This window comes from Melozone crissalis, unplaced genomic scaffold (genome assembly GCF_028551555.1).
Source record: "Melozone crissalis strain CALT ecotype California unplaced genomic scaffold, PUWL_Pcris_2 ptg000019l_1, whole genome shotgun sequence".
Taxonomy (NCBI): Eukaryota; Metazoa; Chordata; class Aves; order Passeriformes; family Passerellidae; genus Melozone; species Melozone crissalis.
The window spans coordinates 8,598,376-8,621,870 of record NW_026535797.1 but is presented as its reverse complement, the minus strand read 5'-3'; the positions used below and the strand labels follow the sequence as shown (position 1 = coordinate 8,621,870).

At 38.8% G+C, this 23,495-nt stretch overlaps 1 protein-coding gene across 1 annotated transcript in view; it reads right to left on the bottom strand.

Annotated features, from left to right (window-relative positions):
• The window catches only part of NRAP (nebulin related anchoring protein), a 46,708-nt gene that overhangs the window by 1,621 nt on the left and 21,592 nt on the right, over nt 1-23,495 (bottom strand). The window contains exons 20-40 of the mRNA XM_054276987.1: nt 23,241-23,345; nt 20,898-20,996; nt 19,820-19,924; nt 19,279-19,386; nt 18,350-18,661; nt 17,213-17,317; nt 15,072-15,170; nt 13,138-13,242; nt 12,631-12,738; nt 12,086-12,199; nt 10,610-10,807; nt 9,009-9,113; nt 7,891-7,989; nt 6,969-7,073; nt 6,489-6,596; nt 4,577-4,888; nt 3,644-3,748; nt 2,879-2,977; nt 2,657-2,761; nt 1,035-1,142; nt 63-374 (exon numbers count right to left, since the gene is read on the bottom strand). Of these exons, the coding sequence (XP_054132962.1) occupies nt 63-374; nt 1,035-1,142; nt 2,657-2,761; nt 2,879-2,977; nt 3,644-3,748; nt 4,577-4,888; nt 6,489-6,596; nt 6,969-7,073; nt 7,891-7,989; nt 9,009-9,113; nt 10,610-10,807; nt 12,086-12,199; nt 12,631-12,738; nt 13,138-13,242; nt 15,072-15,170; nt 17,213-17,317; nt 18,350-18,661; nt 19,279-19,386; nt 19,820-19,924; nt 20,898-20,996; nt 23,241-23,345 (2,916 nt within the window). The remainder of the gene's footprint in view (nt 1-62; nt 375-1,034; nt 1,143-2,656; nt 2,762-2,878; nt 2,978-3,643; nt 3,749-4,576; nt 4,889-6,488; nt 6,597-6,968; nt 7,074-7,890; nt 7,990-9,008; nt 9,114-10,609; nt 10,808-12,085; nt 12,200-12,630; nt 12,739-13,137; nt 13,243-15,071; nt 15,171-17,212; nt 17,318-18,349; nt 18,662-19,278; nt 19,387-19,819; nt 19,925-20,897; nt 20,997-23,240; nt 23,346-23,495) is intronic.

Here is a 23,495-nt window from a genome sequence, read left to right as displayed (position 1 = left end):
AAAGGAGATTGCACAGAGAGCCCCCAGCCCAGGGAAGGACCATGTCACTCAGCCACACTTACATCACTCTGCAGCTTGTAGGCCTGCTTTGCGTGTTTCACATTTAGCTGCTCAGGGTCACAAGTGTATTGGTGCAAGGGCTGCCTGTAATTAACATTGCTTGCAAGCTGCTGGCTTCTCTTGGCATGGAGGAATCCTGGCTGGTTGAGGTGACTCTGGAACTGTGCCATGTTTAGGGCACAATCACTCCTGTACTGGAGGTCGCTCTGGAGTTTCCCTACTCTGAGGACATGTCTGATTTTGGGATCATCATTTGCACTGAGGAATCCAATCTGCTGGCCTCTGTCTCTCAGGAAGGCTTCTCTGTATTTGTACTGCAGGAAGTACAGAGGAAAATCACATTTTCACATTCAAATTACCTTCAAATTCTATTATGAAATAACTTATCCTCCTCTGCCTATCAATCATGTTTCCTGTAGTGCACAAAGACTGAGGGTTTGTTTGATATCAAACCACATCTCCTAATCTAACAAGACACTTTAGAAGAATTACTTTTGTGCTCATTTTTAAAGGAGTGGAAAGACTTAGGGGGCCCAAAATGCTCATCTCTCAAAAGTAATCAGAGATCCTCCTACTGTTGCACTCTTGGGTACACACAATACAGAGCTCAACCAATGAAGCTCCTCCATCTTTAGCTTTCTTGCCAGCTGTGGTCTTCTGTGTTCAAAGATAACCCACTTTATCCTAGACCATGCTTTAACTCTTCACAGCCTAGTATCTATATTATTTGATTAAATCATAATATGTCTTCTTCCCAAGAAAAGCTCTTGGCACATAAGAACAGCCTGGTATTGGACATTATTAATGGTAGACTTTAGTTGGAAATCTTTGCACTTAACCAGCACTTTGTTTCATTGGATCACCAATTTTCCATACCAGAATAATGTTCATTCATGTCAGACTTCACCCATTTTTGCAGGATGGGGTGGCTTGGGAAGAGGGTTGGGAAGTGTTTGAAACAGAACAATTCTTACATCACTAGCAATCTCTCTTGAAGCCTTTGCTGTCTGGAATGGGATGGCGTCAATCCTAAAATCATAGCCAGATGCCCTTGTCTGTTCCCAAGATGTTTTATACAATTTCTGTGTTGAAAAGAAAAGAACAAAAAAGTCATTTCCCCCTGCAGTTTCTTAAATGCAGTCCCATAACTGCAATAATAAATGTTTTATCCTACTGGGCTTATTTGTATCAAGAGTCATCAGTACTATCTCCAAGGTTTTGATCCAGTTCTATAGCACTTCAACTTCTTTTCTATTCACCATAATGATAAAATGCCTCATCTGAAAAGTGCCACCAGGGTTTCCTTTTGTACTTGAATGTGGTTGTTTTTGATGTGATTTAATTTCTATTAGAAACTGTGATGCATCAGTCACATCAATATTGCATTGATATTGCCCTTATTCTCTCTTTTGATGCATCCACTCACAGTGTCTTGGGTTTCCTGGCATCCTAATTTCAATACCAGTTATTTCAAGCTTTTCAAATGATCCTCCTCTCTATCCCCAGCCACATGTGGCTTCATTAACTCATGTGGAATAACAGCCGGTTCTAATGTGACTTTGAGGCTGTGAATCACATTTACATCCTGAAGAGAAGTTGCTCTAGATTTGGTTCTTCTTCCATTAGTAGCTTTCTTAAAATAGCTTCCAGTCTGCAGGTCCTACTACCCAGCCATGGTATCTTAGCTGATACTTTCAGCTGTCCCCTTCTGATTTTATTCATTTGCTTTCTGTAAGTCTTTGATTCATCCCTCCTGGGGTTTGTGACCATAGGAAAAGGAGCACAAAATCCACTCCACATTTTAAGACAATCTTCTGTTTCACTGGTGGCTGTACTGCTAGGTGGTAATAAATTTAAAAGTAAATTTAGATGCCAGAAATCCTGCAAGACAGCCAGGGCAGAAGCAATATAAGCATCACTGCACACCCTGCTAACAGGGATGACCTTTCATTTGTGTGCAACCCTTGCACATATTATTTGACTTTTTACATTTTCCTCTATTGCTTCAAAATGTAATTTCTACTTGTTTCTTTCACCTATCTCAAAGCTCCTAACAAACTAAAGTCATTCTGACCCTACAGGTAAAGACAACAGCTAGTCAGGGAACAGGACATTAGGAATAGACTGAGTTCCTCTGTATGAGACAATGTGGAAACAAATTCTCTTTAAACTAATTCCCCTCACTGATTCAGTTACATCCAGATTGATGACAACTCCACCTAAAGGATCATTTCAACACAGTGTTGCAGCTTCAGAAAGGTAGAATACATAGTCTAGGAAAGAGGATTCTCCCTCCTCCCTCACCCAAAAAAAACCAGAAAAGATTTGAATTTGTAACTAATCATATCTATAATGAAGGTTTGAAATCCTTAATAATACCTTACTGCCCTAGAAAATTAAATGAATGCTCAAAAGAAAAATTAGCAGACTTTACCCAACTCCCCCAGCCCAAACCTAGCAACATGTTGGCTGTTCGCTGCCTCTGGCTTATTTTAGTTCTGGTCAGGCTCAGAGAACTTGGCTTCTACATACATGAAGGTTTTTATTTCCAGACAAGTTTACCAAGCCAGCTCCCCAGAGGAGAAGGTTTACTTACATCACTGATGTACAGTGCATTCTGGCGGGCTCGGATGAAATCCGGATGATCGGGAGGCAGGGTGTACCTGTGCCTGTCTTCAGAACCTCCAGCCTTGTACAGCCTCTGTGGGGCCAAAAGTCATTGAATGCAGGTCATACTGGAAGCAATGTCAAGAGCAATTCTTTCATCCATTATGATACAGCAAAATTAAGGTCACTTATACATTAGAATGAAACCTACGTCATTGCACTGAAGGTAGCTGTTTTTGGCATGAATCAAACTTGGAGAGTCAGTCACAGCAGTGAACTTCAGATTTTCTGGCTTCTGACGGTACTTTATCTGAGAGGGGCAAGAGGCAACAAAAACAAACAAAGGAAAAAAAACAGGAGATGTTTCTGTTAATGATATATGACAATTCCAGGAGTGTGTTAACTGGGGTAAAACATAAAAGACACTTTCCTGAGGCTGCTGTTCTGCTTTAGTCTCAGTTGCTCTTTCAGCTAGGGACTGGGGATGCCTTTGTATCAGGCACAGGACTTTTTTGTGAGTGTGTCTATGTGAGTGTGTGCACAAAAGACTTCCCACTAAAATTAACATGCAAAAAGCTTTTGAACACTACACTTTTGACAGCTCATAATTTTTCTCCATTAATGCATGATACTGAGCAGGCAAATGCCCCTTCATTGTGGTTGTCAGTGCTGTATCTTTCTACACAACTTCCATAACAACCTGCTTAGAATTTCATAATGGGGTTTCCTGCATTTATTTATTCCTACATGTTTTGCCTACACTCTTGTGTTTCATTTGGAATGGAAAATATTCAGCAGGTGTCACACAGTGGACTTGCGTCTCCCATACTGCTTCTTGGTAACTTACACCTTGTATAAACAGGCTCCCACATCAAAAGGAAATGATAAGCTACATTCGTAAGTGTCATGTAACGAGGAGCCTTGATGGTAAACAATTCCTACAGACTTGCTATCCCATGAAAGATTTATCAGTTACCTCACTGATGAGCTCTCCAGCCTTCTTTACACTTTCTATCTGCGGAGATCTCAGAGCCATCCAACCAACTCCTTTCATGAAGTTCAGGTCTGATTTATAGCGATGCTGTTGAAAATGAAAATCGTTAACTATCAGTTTTGTATCTGCAGCTATTAAGGTTTTTTAAAAAACTCCCTGGTTCATATTCACGTTTGGAGGTATTTCATTTGCCATGCACATATCAGATCGTAAAGCCAAACTGTTTGCATTTGTTCATTCCACCAGGAATTAAATAATGTATCATATGCAAGTTACAAGAGAAGGCCCCACGAGTGAATTAGTATGACTCAAAGCAGTAAGTAATAACCTGTTTGTACTGGGCGTAAAAGAATCTCTTTTGAAATAATTTTATGAGGTGAGTACAAGTCAGGAATACTAATTATTTTATCTGGTTCATGGTTCCTCGTTAACCCCATTTCTAGGAGGACACATTACTCTTTCTTTACTTACATTAAAGGCTTGCTTTTAGCTCCTAATCTATTAAAGAAAATCAGGCAGACCCAATAAAAAGTGAAAGTCAGCAAAGTGCCCACAATCCCAACAATCCTGACTTCACTTCAGAGTCATGGTGTCTCACTGTGTGACTTTAATCCAATCATCCAACCTTCATTTTCGTTCTCCCCTATATGTACAAAGGACATGACAATCAACTAACTCATGTGTGCTGTACATTGCTCTACTAGGCAGTGAGGGTATCAGGCAAAACCATCATCACCATTTGTTTGGATTCCTGATTTGGTGTTCCAAAGGTGAGAGACAAGTGGTGAGGTTCTCCCTCACATCCTATCCAGTCCCTCATCCTATCTTGTCCCTCTCTAGGCAGGATCAGGAGCAGCCTGAGCTGCTGGTACATCCTACTACTGAGGCTGGCAGTGTCCAAAAGAAAGATTTTACCTCACTCTGCAGCATGTGGGCTCTTTTGGCCCACTTCATCTTCATGTCTTCGGGAAGTGCCGTAAATTCATGGAGTCTCTTTCTGTAGTCTTGATCACTTGCTAAGGCTTGGGCTTTCCTGGCATGGACAAGATTGACCATGTCCATGGGCAGATGAAACTGGGACCACACATCTTGGGATCCCTTCTTATACTCTTGTTCACTCTGTAATTTGGCAGCGTGCAAGCAGTGCAGCAATCTGGCATCATCCAGAACACTTCTGGCACCAATGCATTTTCCTCTCTCCATCACAAAATTGTGTTTATATTGGTACTAAAAATTTAGAAAAAGGGGAAAAGAGAAAATGTGCCAAATTTAGACCAGCTATTCAAAATAAATAACTTAAGATAAATTACTAAAACATCTATGTTTTCTGTAATACCAGTCAAGGTATGTAGCAGTAGAAAGCAATTGTTTGAATATCTCATTGCTCTCAAATTTAAATACCACAGGAGCTGCAACATTAAAGTTAAGTGCATCTCATTGCATTTTTTGAATATGCCCAAAACATTGATCATGTTTAACCTCAAATCGTGTACTTTTATTATCTCTCTAAGAATTCTATTCCCATCAGAATAGGGAATGAGAATGTGAGAGAAACAAACAAAAGACAGAAGAAAAAGAAATCTATACAAAAGCAAAACACCATGCACTCTGTAGCCTTCAGATTTGCAAATGCCACCCAGCTATTTTAAAGAGTAAATTCAGTTTTCCTGGAAAGAATAAGAACCAGCAACCCCTCATTCTCATCTTAGCTGGGACTATGACTCTCCCTGTGATCTTGCATTTATCCTCTCTGTGAAATAATGATGATGATGATAATGCTTATTTATACAGCATCAACAGGGTGCTTAGAACTTTAAAGGGAAGGCCTGGGCCCTGAAGAGTTCATAATGTAGTTGAAATGGGATAATAACACTTATCTACCACACAAGAGAGTTGTGGGGATTAAATTACAGCATCTAATGTTTATAAAGTGCTTCCAAGATGAAGGGCCAAATTCAGATCTGTTGTAAGTGGATGTAATTCTATTACAGACTTGTACCCTCTAGAGCAGATCTGAAGCTGTAACCAAAAGCACTCTGCAAAATATGGTTAAGTACATATTATAAATTACAATTAGAAATGGTTGCTTCATTAAAGAAATAGGTGTGAAATATATTCATATTTTATCACATAAGAGATAAATATGCAACTAAGTACTACATAAAATGAAGACTTTTTCCATCTTCCTAGAATTTATTAAATATCTTGTGAAGAAGGGATGAACTTAGGCTTTCTGAGAAATGGGTACCACCATGTCTGAGTGTTTTGCATACAACAATCTAAATTATAGGATGTTTATAAGGATAAGATGACTCGTTTCTTCTATTTTAGAAGTTAAGGGGATACATATTTACAGGAATTTGCACTGATTTTTACTTCTTAACCAGACAGGGAACTCCTAATTTTTGGAGATTCAAAGAACCCTCAGCTTTTTCTGACTTCATTTCGATTTGGAAATACTAAACAGTTCCAAAAGTCAGCTCAAAACAGAATGCACAGAGTTAGTGGGTACTTTATGATATGAGGAGCCAACTACCTGAAAAAGGGCAGAATCCCTTTTCTTTCTGTTTGCAAATACTTTAATTCATTTGCTATTTCCTACTGGAAGATGTTTAACCTGGCTTGGTTCCCGATTAGCAGCAATTCTTCCTCATCTTTTTTTTCCTAATTCACACAAAGAATCTCATTCATAAGTAATATATTCTGTCTCACACTTGTCTCACATGGTTATGGAGTTGCTTTAATTCAGTAAAATCTGCTTTAGACATTGTTTTACATGAAGTTAACAGAAATTAGGCAAGAAGGGAGGTTGAATCATTCAACTCACATCACTGGCAATTTCTCTGGAGGCCCTGGCAGTCTGGAACGGGAGTGCTTCCATTGTCAGCTTGTAGCCTTGAGCACGTAGATTATGCCAAGATTCTCTGTATTTTGCCTAAAGTAGGAAAGGCACATGTAGACTGCTGCTTTACTTTTAAATGCACAAAGGAACAAACAAAGGAACCATCTTTCATTTGTTATTCTGTGTTACAGTCTCATTCTTTATAATCAAAGGAATTTTTTTTAAATTATCTTTGGGAAATCCTACTAACTCAGACAAAACATGTCTTGTTCTTTATGTAGATTTAATTTACTCACAACTGTATATATGCTAATGAAGACTTAATTTGATTATAATCAAATCAAGGAAAGCATAAATAGAATAGACCTCAAATTTCCTCTACTTATTCATCTTCCTTGCCACTGCACAATTCATCCTGCATCTGAAATAAGTTGTAAGAATAAGAAACACAGAACAAATTCTTACATCACTGAGGTTGGCTGCATTTATTCTTGCCCGTGTAAACTCTGGCAGACCCAGTGTTGGTGTGTAGTGATGCCGACTGTCCTCTCCTGCTGCTTTATACAGGCGCTAGAAAAGAGATCAAAGAGAAAACTGAAATTAATTTTCTCTCTCATTTCAATAAAACAACAGCAGTACTTAAGTTGTTAATGATTGTGACAACTGTAGTCAGCCATCATTGAAAATAGCTGAGGATATCATTGAAACTGTGAAGTTTTTTTCTGGGCATAAAGATGTGGGGCTTTTGCTGGGCATAAAGGATATTTACACTAATTTTTATAAATATATGATGATGCCAAACCACTACATTCTCAGCCTTGCATTGTTATATTCCCAGCAAGGCAAAAGTAGACATAAGAATGTCAAGGGCAACGTGAATGTGTGTGAAATAAAAAGGCAAATATTTCTGGTAGACTGGGCATATTTTCTAGCTTGAATTTTTTTCTTCAAGTTATTATATATGATTTTGATAATTTTTCTATAGGTTTGGGGGTTTTTTTCAGAATTTAGACCAGTGATTCTTCTCTAAAAAAGAAAAGGCTCTTTGAGAAGCCTCCAAAGTGGATCATACTATGCAAATGAGTTCCCTCTAGAACACCCCACAGTCCTGATTTTTGAGTCTCTGTTTCATGCAAAAAACTTGATCATGGAACTCTGTTGTTTGGATATTATGTGAGATTTTTGAAAGAGATTGAATTGAAAATGGTATTAAATGCTTGGGGGGAAAAAAAGCAACCTAACTCTGAAAAAGCACAAACCAGTGATGCTTTCACCTTTTTTTGATGCATTTTGCTTTCAGAACAGGGTTGTCTCTTTTGCAGTTCTCCATCCCCAGCTTGCTGCATTTTGAAAAGCATATTTTCTGATTCACGTTAGGAGAGCCTACCTCATTAGCAATCATATTGCTGAATTTTGCATGAAGGAGGCCAGGAGAGTCTGTCACCGATGTGTACTTGAAGGAATGTGGCTGCTGACGATATTTACTCTGAGTTCACACACAAAGAAAAATGAGCAGAATAAGTAAATTGCCTTGTCAGATAAGGGATTTTTTCCAATTCTAGTGGAATTTCACTTCTTCTTGTGCTTAAAACTCTAGTTTGTCTATTGATCCTTAGACTAATTTACCTTTTGCTATTCTGAGTTAGGTGCATTCAAATTTCACAGGGAACATGAAAAGTAAATAAGGAATAAGACATGAAAGAAAAGTGTTGCCATGCTGAATATGCTGAAAACAGTAACGAGATTATTTCATCCCTTGGTGTCATTAATCCAGGGTAGTGGAATTAAAGCAAAGGCAATCCAGTCCAGAGAGAGAAGAAGCTGCACAAACCTACTGGATTTTTTGTGAAAAGGTTTCACCTGGCCTGTGGTCTGATGCCAGAATTGTGAACTAAACGACTACAAGATCACTGCAAGCAGGAACTTGTTCCTTAGAACACAATTCCTACTTTTCTTCATTTCACATCTATGTGAATATAGGCAAAAATGCAGGATTTAAAACTATGAGAGACTGTACGAAGAGAACATGACAGATGAAATAAAAGTCCAGTTACAGAGAAAGAAAAACGACAACACACAAAAGCAGCAGGTGAATAAGAAAACTGACTGTAAAACAGGTGCAGAGATGAGGACCCTGTAATATTCTGGGCACTGCACAGCTCATTCTAATTTTGGAGAAATAATACAAGGTATTTATTACAGATTGGCACAGCTTTACTTTTAGTTGAAAAAGCCCATTTAAATTCCTAAATAAATAACATAAAATAAATACCTCCTGGGTCTGAAACACAGGAGAAAAGACTTGCAAAATAAGTTAGCAAAGTTTGCAAAGCCTCAAACTCCATCAGGTTCACCCATCTGCAGTTAGGACACGAGCGGAATGATCAAACGCAAGGGGAGGGAGTCTGGCATTATCCACTGAGTCACTTTGCCAGCCCAGTCTAATAGAAAGACATCTGGCAAACTCTTGTTCGTAGTGGAGAAATCAAACCCCTCTTTTGTTACCTCGCTGATGAGTTCAGAAGCTTTCTTCTTCCCTTCAATCTCCAGGGCCCCTGGGGTAATACATCCAACGCCTCGCATAAAGTTCATGTCAGAGCGATATAAATTCTAAGGAAAACCAAGCAGAAGTAATTACGAGTTTGCATTTGAGATGCCCTATATTTATTCACCCAAAAATATGCAATAACTCCATTGAAATTAGTATCTACCACAGAGAGTTTGTACACATTGCCCTAAGATCTTGTGTTTATAAGTGTGTCTGTGTGAATACAGCCCTGGCAGATCTACAGCACAGATGCAGGATTCTGAGGACTACTGAGCCTCATGAACACCAAATGCTACTCGAACTTCTGTCTTCCATTTCTAACCTTGAAAAAACTTTTTTCAGGTACATGAATTTTCTTTATATATAATACATAAATCACAGGTAGATATTATTGATTTATAAATTTACATAAAATAAGACCAGTTTATAAAATCATAGGAAAATATGGGTTTTTTTCTTTCTCTTTTAAGTAAGAGAAACTGCAGACAAACTAGCCTTGATTTCTAACAGTTCTGAATGGTCATAATATAAGCAAGGAACACTAAGGAAAAATAGCACTGAACCACTGCATACACATAATTAAAATATTTTCCAGACCACCAAACCTAGCACCAACTTCCTGTAAATATTAATATTTCAAAAGTTACCAATGGGTTCCTGATAAATACATTATAACAATATTATTTCATTTCATAATGAGATGGATGAGGAGTAGGATGGATAGAAACCTGCCTCAGAATCTCTGATTATGTGTTTTTCACCCAAATTAGGATTACACTTGTTTGGACACATCCTGTCATCCCTAAGTCTGTTTGCTGATATGTTAAGGTGATATATAGTAGCATTTTGTGACCAGGTAGGTTTTTAAGATACAGCCCCTCCTGAGGTCTGCAGGGGCAATGTGATCTATGAAAAGCCCTTTGTTCAAGGCTCTGCCTACAGATTAGTAAGGCATTATTTAGTTAATTTTACTCAAGACTATGTAGGGAGTTAAGCTCATCCTTAGAATTTCAATGGATGTGTCTTGGGCCAGAGCTTATAAGCATCCTACAAATTCAATCTTTCTTGTGAAAGTACGCATGAAATTTCACCCAGATCCAAATCAAGTTGTAAATACCAGTTGGTAAAGGGTTTGCATTGTTAGAAAGACCTTAAAAAGGGTATTTTTACCAACTGCCCAATCATCCTCACTTGCAAACCCTTCTCTACCCAATCGTCAAAGACTACTTTATCTCTAGTTTCTACTAGACTTTATTCTTTCTACTATTCTATTCAACCATTCTTTCTTTATTCTTTCTACTACTTTATCTCTAGTTTCTCTAGTTTCTACTAGACTTTATTCTCTAGTTTCCACTAGATACTCTAATAGTATCTCTACTACACGTTGTTCCACTGCGCAGTAAGACAAACGCCTCATTCCTCCACATAATCGAGGGGGAACAGCCATTGTTTATCCCTCAGCTCTGCCCAAACACTTGCTGCCAGCTGTCACGACCTGGAGCAGAGCTGTTTTGCCCCAGAACCAGCAGGAAACACCGCAGTGACACGCTGCAGTCACCTCACTCTGCAGCCTGTAGGCGTTCTGGGCGCAGCGCAGCCTCACGTCGTCGGCCAGAGCCGTGTACTGGTGGAGCAGCTGCCGGTACTCCTGCTCGCTGACCAGCGACTGCGCCCTCCTGGCGTGCACCAGGGGCATCATATCCAGAGGCAGGTGGAACTGAGACTTCGTGTCCTCAAAACCTTGCTTGTATTTCACCTATCAAGCGAGAAAGAGATCACATAGATATCACAGCAACGTAATTAAAATTCAGGTTTTGATCAGGAGAGACGTTCCTCGTATTTCTTCCATTTTGCAGTATAAATTATTCTTTTTAAAACAAGTTCCCTAACTTGTTTAACCATACTGTGAAAGATCAATAATTTTAATTAGACTATGTGGCAGACTATACTTCATCAAAAAGTAGCCATCTATATTATATTAAGCTGAGATTATTTATTTGTTAAAACTTGATACATTGAATCTATAAAATTAGGCAAACTGGCAAGAGAAATCCTAATTTACTGCATTTTTGAAAAGTACCACAAGAAGAGGCAGCTACTGCCTGAGTAAAACATGCAAGCAGGTTATTTGTTGATTTGGCCAGTTTAGTTTCATAATTCTAGACTAATATTTAGTGCTGGGTTGGTTTTTTTTTTACTTCTTGTCTCTGTCCAAGAGAAGAAGGGTGCAGAAATCTTCAAAGAACTTTTTTCACATGACATTTCCCAATCAGATTATGCAAATTTGAGATGTTCAGGCTGTTCACCAGGATAATGAATATCCAGAGTTACTGGAGTCATCAAATGACTTAGAGTAACCTGACAGAAGGATGAATTCTTCAAACACTTTCTACTAGCTGTTTGTCTAAGCCTGCCATCAGTACAAGACCAGCACTTCTGAGAACCATGAACACACTCCCATATATTTCACTGCTTTCTGGATCAAACCAGTCTTCAAAATGCACTGAAGAGTTACAATTCTTATAAGCAAACAACAAATTATGTCATTCTTAGCACATCTCAAGACCAAATGGGAACCATTCCCCAACCAAAAAAGTCCAGCTTGAAATTCCATAAACTCATTCATCCTTTGGTCTTCCAGAAAAACGATAAATTGAAAATCAACACTGAATAACTAATTTCATTTACATCTGTACAAAGACCAGTGCTAATTCTCGATTAGACTTGCTTCTGAGTGATGCTTTCACAGAGTAAAATATTCTGTGATAGGCAGTGGGGGTATGAAGCAGAGGAGTGTGAAGCTGGAACACAGGCTTCTTTTACTGTCAAATTAATGTTACTCTAAATAACGTAGAAGAATGGCAAGAATATCACAATTATATTAATATATCTGGAAAGTGGGATAGAAAGCCCTAAGTTTTAAATAACTAGGCTATTATACAGCCAGTCCACAGCTAAGTGCATCTTCTTTGAGGAACTACTTCCAGTTAGGAAACCAATTCAAGAATGCCCCCATCCTCTTCCTTGTACTTACATCACTCTGCAGAGATGTTGCATGGACTGAATGAGCAATATGAATGTCACCATCCAGGCCACATGAGCCAGCCATCTGCCCTTTCATTTTCTGAAAGGCCTCCTTATATTTGTGCTAAAAAGGAAGCAGGAAGAGAAATGTGGGTAGGAGTAAAGAGAAATATTAGTCCAGCTGTTAATATCTGAATAAAAGGGCTTTCATAAGATAGCCAATTCTGACAATATTCAGTACGATAGTAAATCTGAATGAAGCTTTAGTGGGCTCTAGGAAGACCTCACCCAACTGCAATCCCTGTGACTGTGCAGTCTCTGCAGCAGGTAAACTGCACAGCTTTGCTTTCACAAACCTGCCTTTGCTTATTTACCAACAACACCTCACTGCAGCTGCACCTCCAAAAGCAACACTAACTAGTCTGAGGCCAGATGTCCCCCGGATGCAGAGCTGGCTGGACATGCTGTTCCCATGAAAAGTCACTCAGCAGGGCAGATGCAGTCTGGAGTGACTGGCATGTCCTACTGGACAGCATCAGCAGCAGGTTCACATACATCACTTATGATTTCACCCGAAGCCTTTGCTGCCTGGAAGGGGATGGCATCCAGTTTCAGCTGGTAGCCACCATCTCTCATCCTTCTCCAGGACTCCTTGTAACGAGTCTAGGAAATACAGAACAGAAATAAAGAAGAGTTGCTGTTCAGAGGGTTGACATTGCAGCATTATTGAGACCCTAGAAATGCTACCAGATGAGTTTCATTCTATTCTAATGCAGAGGGCAAACACAAATGAAACCATCAAAGCACAACAGGAATTATTGCAAGACAAATGTCCATTAGCAAATACTATCTATTTGATCATTCTTAATCTTTCTAATGTAGGTGAAGTTGAATAAGAAGTTTGATTTCTCACATTACTTCAGAAGCATTTAGAACATACCATAGAATGACCATATATGGGGGAAATGAAAGAAATCTAGTATGATTTCCTATTTAGGAGAAACAGTGAAGCACTATCAACATTTCCACTTTCCTTTAAAATATTAAAGGTCAGGTTTATACCTCACTGATATTCATAGCATTTAATTTGGCCTGCAGGATTTCAGGAAGATCTGTTGTTGGTGTATACTGGTGCTTTACACTCTCTCCATGCTCCTTGTACAGCCTCTGCAAACAGAGATGAATTTCAGTAGCAAGTACTCTCTACAAGTTCAATCATTAGTTCAAACAAAAACATTAACAATTAAGTTTATGGAAAGCAAACACTACAGAAAAGCAGCAGAGGCATTAATAAATACAGGTAATTGTATCAGTCAAAATGGATTCAAAAGCCTTTGGGATCTGATACACTTATCAGCTAGAGTATGCTAGAGAGGAGCTCCTTGAAGTTTTGAGTTTGTAAATCAATGTATATGAAAATTCAGATATTTGAATATTAATTTGATAAAACTTCCAACATATGTGGGTGGGGAGAAGATAAATAAACAGTAGTTTTTAAAGGTATGCAGCAATGAGTAGCCCACTAACACTTTGAAATTCCACAGAAATACAGGGAGTTGAGGATCCCCAAACACCTCTCCAAAGGTGTTCAATTTTAGCAGATAAATTGGATGGTAATTATTTGTGCAATTACTCCAAATTTATCTCCAGAGTCAGTTGCAAAGGGGGGCTGAATAGTCAATGGGAAGAGATTGCAACACCTCAGAGTGTGATTTATCCCATCACAGAAGAGGTGTCTGTGTGTGCCACTCGCACCAACCCTTGGAGGAAGAGCACAGAGCTGGCCCAGGACCAGACAACTTTCAGATGTCTTCAGACAGGTAAGAGGAGTTCCATGCGATTAAGTGGAACTGGAACTTCCCCTACAATGGCTTTGCAGAGTTCTCCTTCTCCTATTACTTTTCCTTACTAGCCTAGTTTTCTTCTTTCATTGACACCACAACTTTCAGATGGGTACAGACAGACACTTTTCTTTCCTTGGCCTTAGATCTGACCCATGTCTGCAGCACCTGACTTGCCTTTTGCAGGCTATTATTTCTCCAGGAGAGTTTGAGACCCTCTAGATTAGAATGGACTCCTCCATTTCACCTGTCTGACACTTTTTTAGCAGCTGGGCCCCCTTGTATTGCAGCTCTCTAAGAGGAAAACTAATGAGAGCTCCATGTGTGAAGAAGTAGAGCACCAGACTGATTTTGACTGTGGCTCAGTGAAACAAAATTACTTATATTTATCCTACTTGAGATGTAAGCCTTTTGGATCTTATTAATTAAACCAAAGGCACAGACACCAAAAGTATTACAATAGCATGTGTTTTACACAAAGTCTTTCATCTTCTCCTTCACTTTAAAAATATCTATTTTCAAAATAAAACATCCTCTCATGTTTGAAACTTGTCTTTTTTGAGTGACTTTTGCTTATTATTCACTTCTGTATTATCCCAGTTAAGTCTACAATATTTTTAAATCGCTCTTCTATTAAAAATAAACATGTTTAAACACCAAACAGCCTCAATTCTTCCCTTTTAGGTTTCCCCTCCTGGATTTCTCTCTCAGCAGGATGACAGCTTGAAATAATTTATTTTTCCTTCCTTGTCATGCTGCCTTACGTTTTGTTTCCAAAGAATACGCAGAAACTGAAATTTGAAAGATCTGTCTGAAAAGGGGAAAGAACCCCAGACATGTTCTTCCTTAATGAATATCAGAAGGCCAAAATTCTTTAAAGGTCAAAGGTCAGTCTTACTCCTGAATTTTACTTCTAAAGATAAGTAGGACAGAAAGTGCTTTCTGTATGAAAATCCCATTCACTTCTGGGGGATCTCTTCCCAATCTAAGTTAGAAGCATGCTCTTTGTGGGATGCACCACACCAGAATACAGAAGTTTCATGGTTCCAAAGGATAATCTCAGAGAAAGAAAGAGAGAGAAAGCCAGTGCTTCAATCAGGTCGTTCAAAGAGGATACCACTCTTATAATCATAATGTATATACATTATAACTTACATCCACAGCCTGGTTATAACTAATTCTAGCCTGGATCATCTCAGGAGTGTCTTTAATACTGGTAAACTTCAAAGCATATGGATGCTGACGGTACTTCTTCTGTTGAGCAGAAAAAGATCAAAGCTGTGAATTTTGTGCTGCTCTTTCATGCTATTTGAAAGAGAAAAATCATAGGTTGCTGGAGATTAGAGTGAATTTGTGAACATAATTATTATTCCTCTTTCCTCATCTTTATGTCCTAGGTACTTTCAGATTAATATTTGTTTCAATTCAACAATAACCTTTTGCCAATTAATATTAATCCTTAAATATAAGAAAAATATTTCAAAATCAGGTTCTGCTTGCCTAAATACTCCAGAACTCAGGATTTTAAAATCTTTTCTACATTACTTCAAATAGAGTATGACCAATTGTGTTTTTCATTTCCAGTTCCTTTAGCAAGGAATGATAGACAATTGTAGTGTTTTAATAATGGCAAGTATTTAACTTATTGGTTAGGGGTTTAGGTTACCTCCTTAAACCTGCAGCAAATCTGTGCAGTGGGTGACACAGTACCTAATTGTTATGGCATATCTTCTAGATAATGACATTAATTTCGCTTGCTGTTAGAGACTCATAGTAGTTTCTGAGAGCTTCTTGGTCTTGTCATATATACATAATTAAGGTGTAGGCAGTTCAGTGGAAAAATGACAGTTTTTCCATTTGGACAGGTCACTAAAAGCTACCCTTCCTGCAGGAGTTGTCTTAAATCCATCAATCCATACCTTTATCACTTCTCCAAATACCACATACTAAATTTTCCAAATGCATGAGATAAACTCATGGCTTGTCATTTGCCTTTAAACTGAGCTGTGGCCCACACAAGTTTATTTGAAGCAACATCTTGACCCTTCGAAGACTAAAAATACCAATGTAGAACACACAAACACTTTAATGCATTATAAACTTATAAGTAATGTTTCGGTTTCCAAAAGTAATATCCTAAAACTGAGCAATCTTCCTGAGTTTAACAGGGAACAAAAGTGGTTTATGCCTTGTCTTAATCAAATTTGGAGACAAAGCAGAGTTGACCAGAACATCTCTGCAAAAAATTGCTAGAGAGGCAATTGTTTTTGATCAGGATTAGGACTGGTCACTATATGTATGAAAGGACAAGGCTCATAGCAACCTAACATTACTTAGTACTCACAAAAAGGTTGAGATGAGCAGCCTAGTGAGTCAAATTTCTATTCAGCAGTTTTCACTACTGAAACACCCAAATGGAATTCACAGTTACTATTCCAGCTGGCATTGCTGTAGCAACTTTTATAAAGCTACCTTGCTAGACACTAGCTGAGGATCTCATTTATTGTGCCTAAAAAATCATCCTTCTTCACAATGGATGATTACATGGGGGGGGAAAATAGTGTTAGCAATCAGCCAGTTGTGAAAGGATGACTATTTTTCTGAGACACCACAGACTGAATGGACACATGATTCCTGCATTACAGTTATTGAAAAATCACAGGACTCAATCTCTTACAACAACAGATTTGGCCAGCAGGACTACCTCTGAAATGTCAGAAACAGAATACTATGAACCTTTTAACAATTTCCACCAGAACTTCATTTGAAGGCCTCATTGGACAGGCACAAAATATTCTGGAGTCTGACTTCTCCTGTAAGTGATATTGGTTATAGGGAGAAATAAGGATGAAAACTACTTAGGCTGATAGATAACTGCAGACAGAGATATCTATATGAATTTCAATGAATATATATGAAAAACGAGCAAGAAGGAAACGTGTATCTGTTACAAAAGGAGGTTCTGGGTCCAATGGCTCCATCTTTTCATCATCTCTCCTGTTTTGGTTCATTAAAAAGGTAGGCTAGTGGGTAGCAATTGAGCACTGTTTGATTGCCATTATTATTCATAATATCATTTGTCACCTACTTTGTTTTTGCAAAGGCTATATGGACTCCTACTGGCATGTGTTTGGTATCTGGTTTCCCTCTAATTACCAGTCCTATCCCTGGTTTTGAGGGCTTTCATGTGGTATGCCTTTTTCTTTCCCCTTTGAGTGGAAATTATTTTAATTTTATACAGACATTTTGCACGCATTATGCAGCAAATTCTGTTACATGCTGTCATGAAATCTCACCTCACTAATGAGTTCTCCTGCCTTCTTAGCCTGTTCCACATTTAATGACCCAGTGGCTATCCATCCAGCTCCTTTCATCCAGTTCAGATCTGCTCTGTATCGGTTCTGACAAAGAAAAGAAAATGTCCTATTGTTGGTGTTCACACACTTAAAATGCCATTAAAGGATTCAGACATCTCCAGAACAACAATGAAGTCAAATTAGCACCTGCTTTTGTTTTATTCACTATTGCACAGTTGCAAGGAAAGCAAAAAAAAAAAACAGAATGAAATAGAAGTATAAGGACTCACCAGCACTTGTGCAATATGCCTTGCAAGGTAATTTTCAAAAGTGGTCTACACTTTACTGTTGTTTGCAATTTTTACTCTAACTACAGTTTTATTGCATATGGAGCACTCTTTAAAAGATCATCTGTGACTTGCAATAAAAAGAAAATGACACTTAGCATTTCCCAAAGCATACCCTTTTGTTTTACTGGAGAGAAAGCATTTTGGGTTGTTTGCTTTTCCACATGTCTTTAAGGAAAAAGAGTACAGCAGCAATTCTCACTTTCCTCACAAAATCTCTCCTACCAACAGTACTGCATTTCAAATGTAAGTCAGGTTTCTCAAGGATGTCACAAAGGTTTCAGCAGTCGTACCTCAACAAGGCCTTACACATTTCTGTCTCAGACTCCCTGAAAAGTTCTGACTTACAACCTTAGAATGGAAAGTTTAACTTAACTGTTTACAGTATCAGACAGATCATCTGATGGTTACATGTGGTCTCCATATGGAATTTTATCACCAATTTTATCACCATACATTATTTAACCTCCCTGCACATTAGGAAACAAAAATAAATGTACACCATATAGGAATCCTAGAGTTTTATTGGCATTTGAAGTAGGCTTTGAAGAACCCATGCTCATAAACAGAGTTATAACCCTCCTCAGAAACATTGCATAATTAAGTACACCTCTTGAGGAAATAAGTGGTTAATATTTATTGTTAATATTCACTGTTGAATAGCTGAAAAACTAGGTGCATAAAGGTGTCATGGCATTACAAGCATAAATGTCTGAATAAAGCCAGCCCTAAGTGGGCTGGGAATGGACAGGATGAGAGAAGGTTGAAAGAGGGGAAGGTTTGGACTTACATCACTTTGCAATCCATAGGCCCACTTGGCCCAAGCCACTTTCCTGTCAGTAGGCAGGGCTGTGTACTGGTGGAGAGAGGTCTTGTATCCTATATCTGTGGCCAGATTCTGAGCCTTTTTGGCATGAACAAGGTTAACCATATCCATGGGTATCTGGAACTGGCTCTTGGTGCCCTCAAAGGCCTTCTTGTACTCCAGATCACTCTGCAGCTTTGACATCTGCAGGGAGTGAGCCATCTGCGAATCTTCCTCCACAGCTCTTACTCCAATGAGCTTACCCTTCATCTTCTCATAACCCTCCTTATATTTAACCTGTGAAGAACAAAACAGACCAAGAGTTAATGATTTAGCCTGCCAAACTGACAGCTCTGCTGGGAGTAAAGCAATAGTCTGCCATTGGTGTGGCATGCTGCAACCTCAATACAAAGATCATTTGCAAACAAGAACTGGAATGCCTTAGAAATTAGTGTCTATAAAGAATAAGCCTCTTTTTTTTTGATAATAATATGTTCACAAAAGCTTGTAAGAAATATTTTCTTTTTGGTTCTCTCTAGGAAAAACAACATTCTTCACGCATGGAGGTCAGAAGGTTCTTTCAGGAATTTTCTAGCCAGGCAGAGATGTATTAAGTTATGATGTTTCACAGGAGATTTCCACTTCATTTTGAGTTCTAAAATTCACCCTCAGGTCAAAATGAGAATAGGAAAACACAGTCAGCATGGGGGGAAAAGCTCTGAATTGCTCAGAGCAACCCTTCTGACTAATTACAGAATGCCAATCACCCAGACAACTCCTGCATCGCTCCTTAGCATGAATCGAGTGAGGGTGGCTCTGGGCACTGAGACATATGTGACACATCCCCAACACTAGCAGCAACCTGGACTGTCACCTGTCCTGAGAAAAAGGAGGCTGATGGAGACCATACTCACATCACTTGCCAGATCCCTCTTTGCCTTAGCTGTCAAGAATGACAAAGCATCCAAACGAAGCACAAATCCTTTTTCCTTCTGCTTCTCCCAGCTACTCCTGTAGAGTTTCTAAAGAGATGACAACAGCACAGTTTCTTTATTATTTTCAATCCTTTCTATTTCTTCTATAGTCACAGTGAAAGCTCTCAAGTAATGAGTCCCTCCTGCACTCCATGCCCAGAAACAGTATGGCTACAGATCAGAGCCTGGCGTCCTCCCTTAAAAATCCTGTAACTGTGGATGCTGTGGTTACTGAAACCCCAATATCTCACTGGTTCCAGTGAAACTGTCAGTGTGCCACTTGCCTGGAAGCGTGTGAAAAATGCACAGCTCCAAACTCTAGAAGTGGCAAGTCCTCAGAACAGCAGATTTGACCACTATTTATTAGGAGCATGGAATAAAATTTCAAGATTTTATATCTAAAACATGAGGACCTTCTCTGAGAAAGAACATAACTTTTACATACATAACTATTCACAGGAGTGAGGGAATCACACAGTACCTCACTGATATTGGCAGCATTTGCTTTGGCCAGCATGAAGACAGGGTCATCTTTGCTGATGGTATACTGATGAAGAAACTGCTCTTTCCCTGACCTGTAGGCAACCTGAACACAGAAAGCAGAGTCAACAAGCAGTACTTCACATTTAATGTTGAAAGAATAGTGGTTAAAACATTCCAAATATCCAAAGATTTGTAAGGGTTAACTTATTTGGGGAAGTTATTCTTTAGCATCTTGAACTTTTATGTTAAATATGGAGTTAAAAACAAAGTCAGGTTGACTAAACTACTCATGGTTAAATTTCAAGGAAGCTGTAAAACAGCACATATATTAGGATACTTTATTTCCCAAAGTTAGCTGCTTATCTAGCTATAAAGCTGACAGCAATTCATACTCTATACAAAATGCATGCAAGAACGTATTTCACCCAGTGTTAAACTGCAGCAACTTCTTGTTAATAGGACACAGAAACAGAGAATTCTAGGCATGAAATGAAGAACACTAGCAATTGAATATGCAGAGAACATTTGTGACCTAAATGTAATTGCTGACACAATACTCCAGTGAGGACTAACATTATAACTTTGAATGAAAACATCAAGGACCTTTTATGTTTTGAGTAGAAATCATCCCCATTTTATATCCCAGGGCTACAACAGCAGAGAAATGAACTGCTCTGTTTTAGCCCATGAAGTTCTTGGAGGAGCTGGTGAAAACTACGAAAATATGTCCCATTCACAAAGTGTTACATTTCTTACATCCCACAGAAACAGAAGCCCCTACTATAAAGCACAAAATCTATGGTTACTATTTTGTTTTCAGCACACAAGAGACAAGCACACAAGAGATTCCCAATGGTGCTTGATTTTTGTTGCTGTTGTTCTAGTTCAAAGAATTCAAGGAGAGAATTAATCAAATAAACAAATAAAACCCCTTAGAATTAATCTGAAGGAACTTTATATATTGAAAGGCTTTACGACTGGGGGCTCTCTTACCATCACACTAGTGTACATGTGTCAGGAATGACCACATTGTGCCTAAGCTGCTTGCAAAGAGACAAATTCAGTCAAGGACTCACATCACTTTGAAGTTCCTGGCTTTTCTTGGCGTGCTTGATCTGAGAACTGTCAGCCACACTGGTGAACTTCAGAGCATCAGCCTTCTGCCTGTACTTTTTCTGCAGCAAATTAAAGCAAGTTACACAAAATTTTCTACAGTACTTGCCCTCCCCTAAAAATGTATCACTTTTAAAAAATACATGAATGATAGAGCCAGAAGTGCCCTGTAAATTCCCAAGAGAGTTTTAGCACAGGAATCAATAAGATAAGCTTCCAAGTACTACCCACTGCAGGTATTTTGAGGTGAGGAGGGCAGTGCACAAGTGTGTGCCAAATGCACTGCTGCTGACACTGCAGGCATGGATATCTTTGGTGCCAGATGTGCTGACTACATCTCTTACAGGACCTGGGCTGCACACCAACCAGTGAGTGGTGTTCAACCTGGGCATCATTTAAGTCAGGACCCAAGAGAGCTGATAAGGCACACAGTTCATGTTACTATCTCATTTCCTTACAAGAGACTTCTCAAGCACATACATGGGTGGTTAAAATCACTGAACATATGTTACTGAGATATTTTTAAATTATTAAGATGATAATTAAAGTGATCAGTTTCAGAGTCCTGAAAGTAACTTGAATTCAAAATCTTGCTCTTTTCAAAGCAGAGCTAGGCATAGACATTGCAGTCAAGCCTTTCAGGGATGAACAGCTATGAGATGCCTCCACAAGGCTCAAGTCTCAGAAATGGGAAAAAATACTGTTCTTTATTCATCCTCTGGTGCCAGTACTTGTATAAAATCCATTTGAATGGACAAATGTGCATAGAAACTAATATTTTTAGTTTGGTAAATAAGGCTGTCCATAGTTTCATTCCATTTTGCATTTTGTTTTACATCTGAAACATACTGAAGTGAATGGAAAACTTTAATTGACTTCATAAGGCTTTAGAACAGGCCTGTTTTAAATTGATGTCTTTGCCTCAACCTTTTGCACCACTCATTTGAGAGTGAGCTAAGCATCCTTTCTTTCCTTGAGATAGTACAAGGAAATGTAGGACTCTGTTTCAAGACCACATTGTGACAGGGGAGACCAAGCAAAGAAGTTATATTCTCTAATTGAATTCTTTTTCTACCAGTTCAGTCATGAAGTGGGGCATTCCACCTAGAAAGGGTGTAAATGCAGTTTTTTTCTTTATCTGGCATTTCAGGAGAGAAATTCTTCTGTTTGAACTGATGGGTGAACAGATCAGTTTGCACTGTGTCTCTGCCAGGGGAACACAAAATAGAAGTTAAAAAAGCATGCAGCACTTCAAAGAGGTGCTCATCGCTTTATTTTAGAAACCTGGAAGGGAGGGCGGCAGATTAAAAACAGCATGTTTTGTCACCTTGCATGGAACACAAGGTAGTGACATCCTGCAAAGAAATGACAAAACACCAGGCTTTGTATGGCAGTAGAGATCTCTAAAATAATATCCACCAGGCTCCAGTTCAGGTGACTGGCAGCCTCTCGTGGCCTTGCGCAGTGCTGGAAGGAAAAGGCAGATCATTATGGATTAAATATTTGTGGAAGTAATTACTACCACAGCACGCCCCAGAAGCAGGTGTCAGTAGCAAGACACCAGATCTGAAGTTGCTGCTCTTCTTTTGTTTCTAAGATGTATTTTTTACCCTTGTAGGAGTAGTGAGAGGATGTCAGAGACCCAAGGTGTCAGAGTGTGATCGCCAGTAACTAACTGGCTTCTGCTCCTCCTTCCAGAACTGAGTGGGATTTTATCCCTCTTGTCAAACTTCCCCTAATTTATTCTTCTTTCTGTTCTCTAGTTTTCCCAGCACTAGTGAGGCTGCTCAACCATAGCTAAGAAGCTGGGGAAGTTTACTTCCATAAGGTTAATGGCAGTGCAAAGCCATGAGTTAATAAAGCAAAAGCAATGAAAAGCAGGAAAAGCTGAAGCTGCCAGAGAAATCACAGCCCCTACTTGCCAAGGAGCAAGGAAATTTTCAACTATGGATAACAAATATCTAATTTCTCAATACTGCTCCTTAAAGCTTTTTTGTACTTCATGCAGCAAAGGAAACTCAATGGAAATTTAATGCTGATCTGCAACATGGACAGGAGAATGAAAAGAGGTGGAACCACAAATACAGGGATGTCTACTTCACAGATTAGTTTGATAATTATATAAAGGGAAAATGTCATTTTAATCTCTAACCCAGGATCTTTTAAACTAAATTATGCCCATCAGTTTTTCCACTTCTCAGATATTTCTTGTTAGGAATCCTGTACTTATTCCATGTAATGTAACGGAATAAGTGCATATGAACCTTTGAACAAACAACAGCCAGAAGCCTGAGAACTTTGCTTACCTCACTGACTAAATCTCCTGCCTTTTTGGCTTGTTGGATATTAAGGCTTCCTTCTGTGATACATCCAGCTCCTTTCATCCATGTTAGATCTGCCCTATATTGGAGCTGCAGAGGAAAATCACATTTATTGGCACAGAGAACGTGAGAATAATGTTTGCAAGTGAACAAGTGCACCCGTTTCAGTTTCAAAATTGCAAAAACATTTTTAAAAGCCACAGTACCAAATCAGACAATGTTCATAAGAAAGAATTAAAT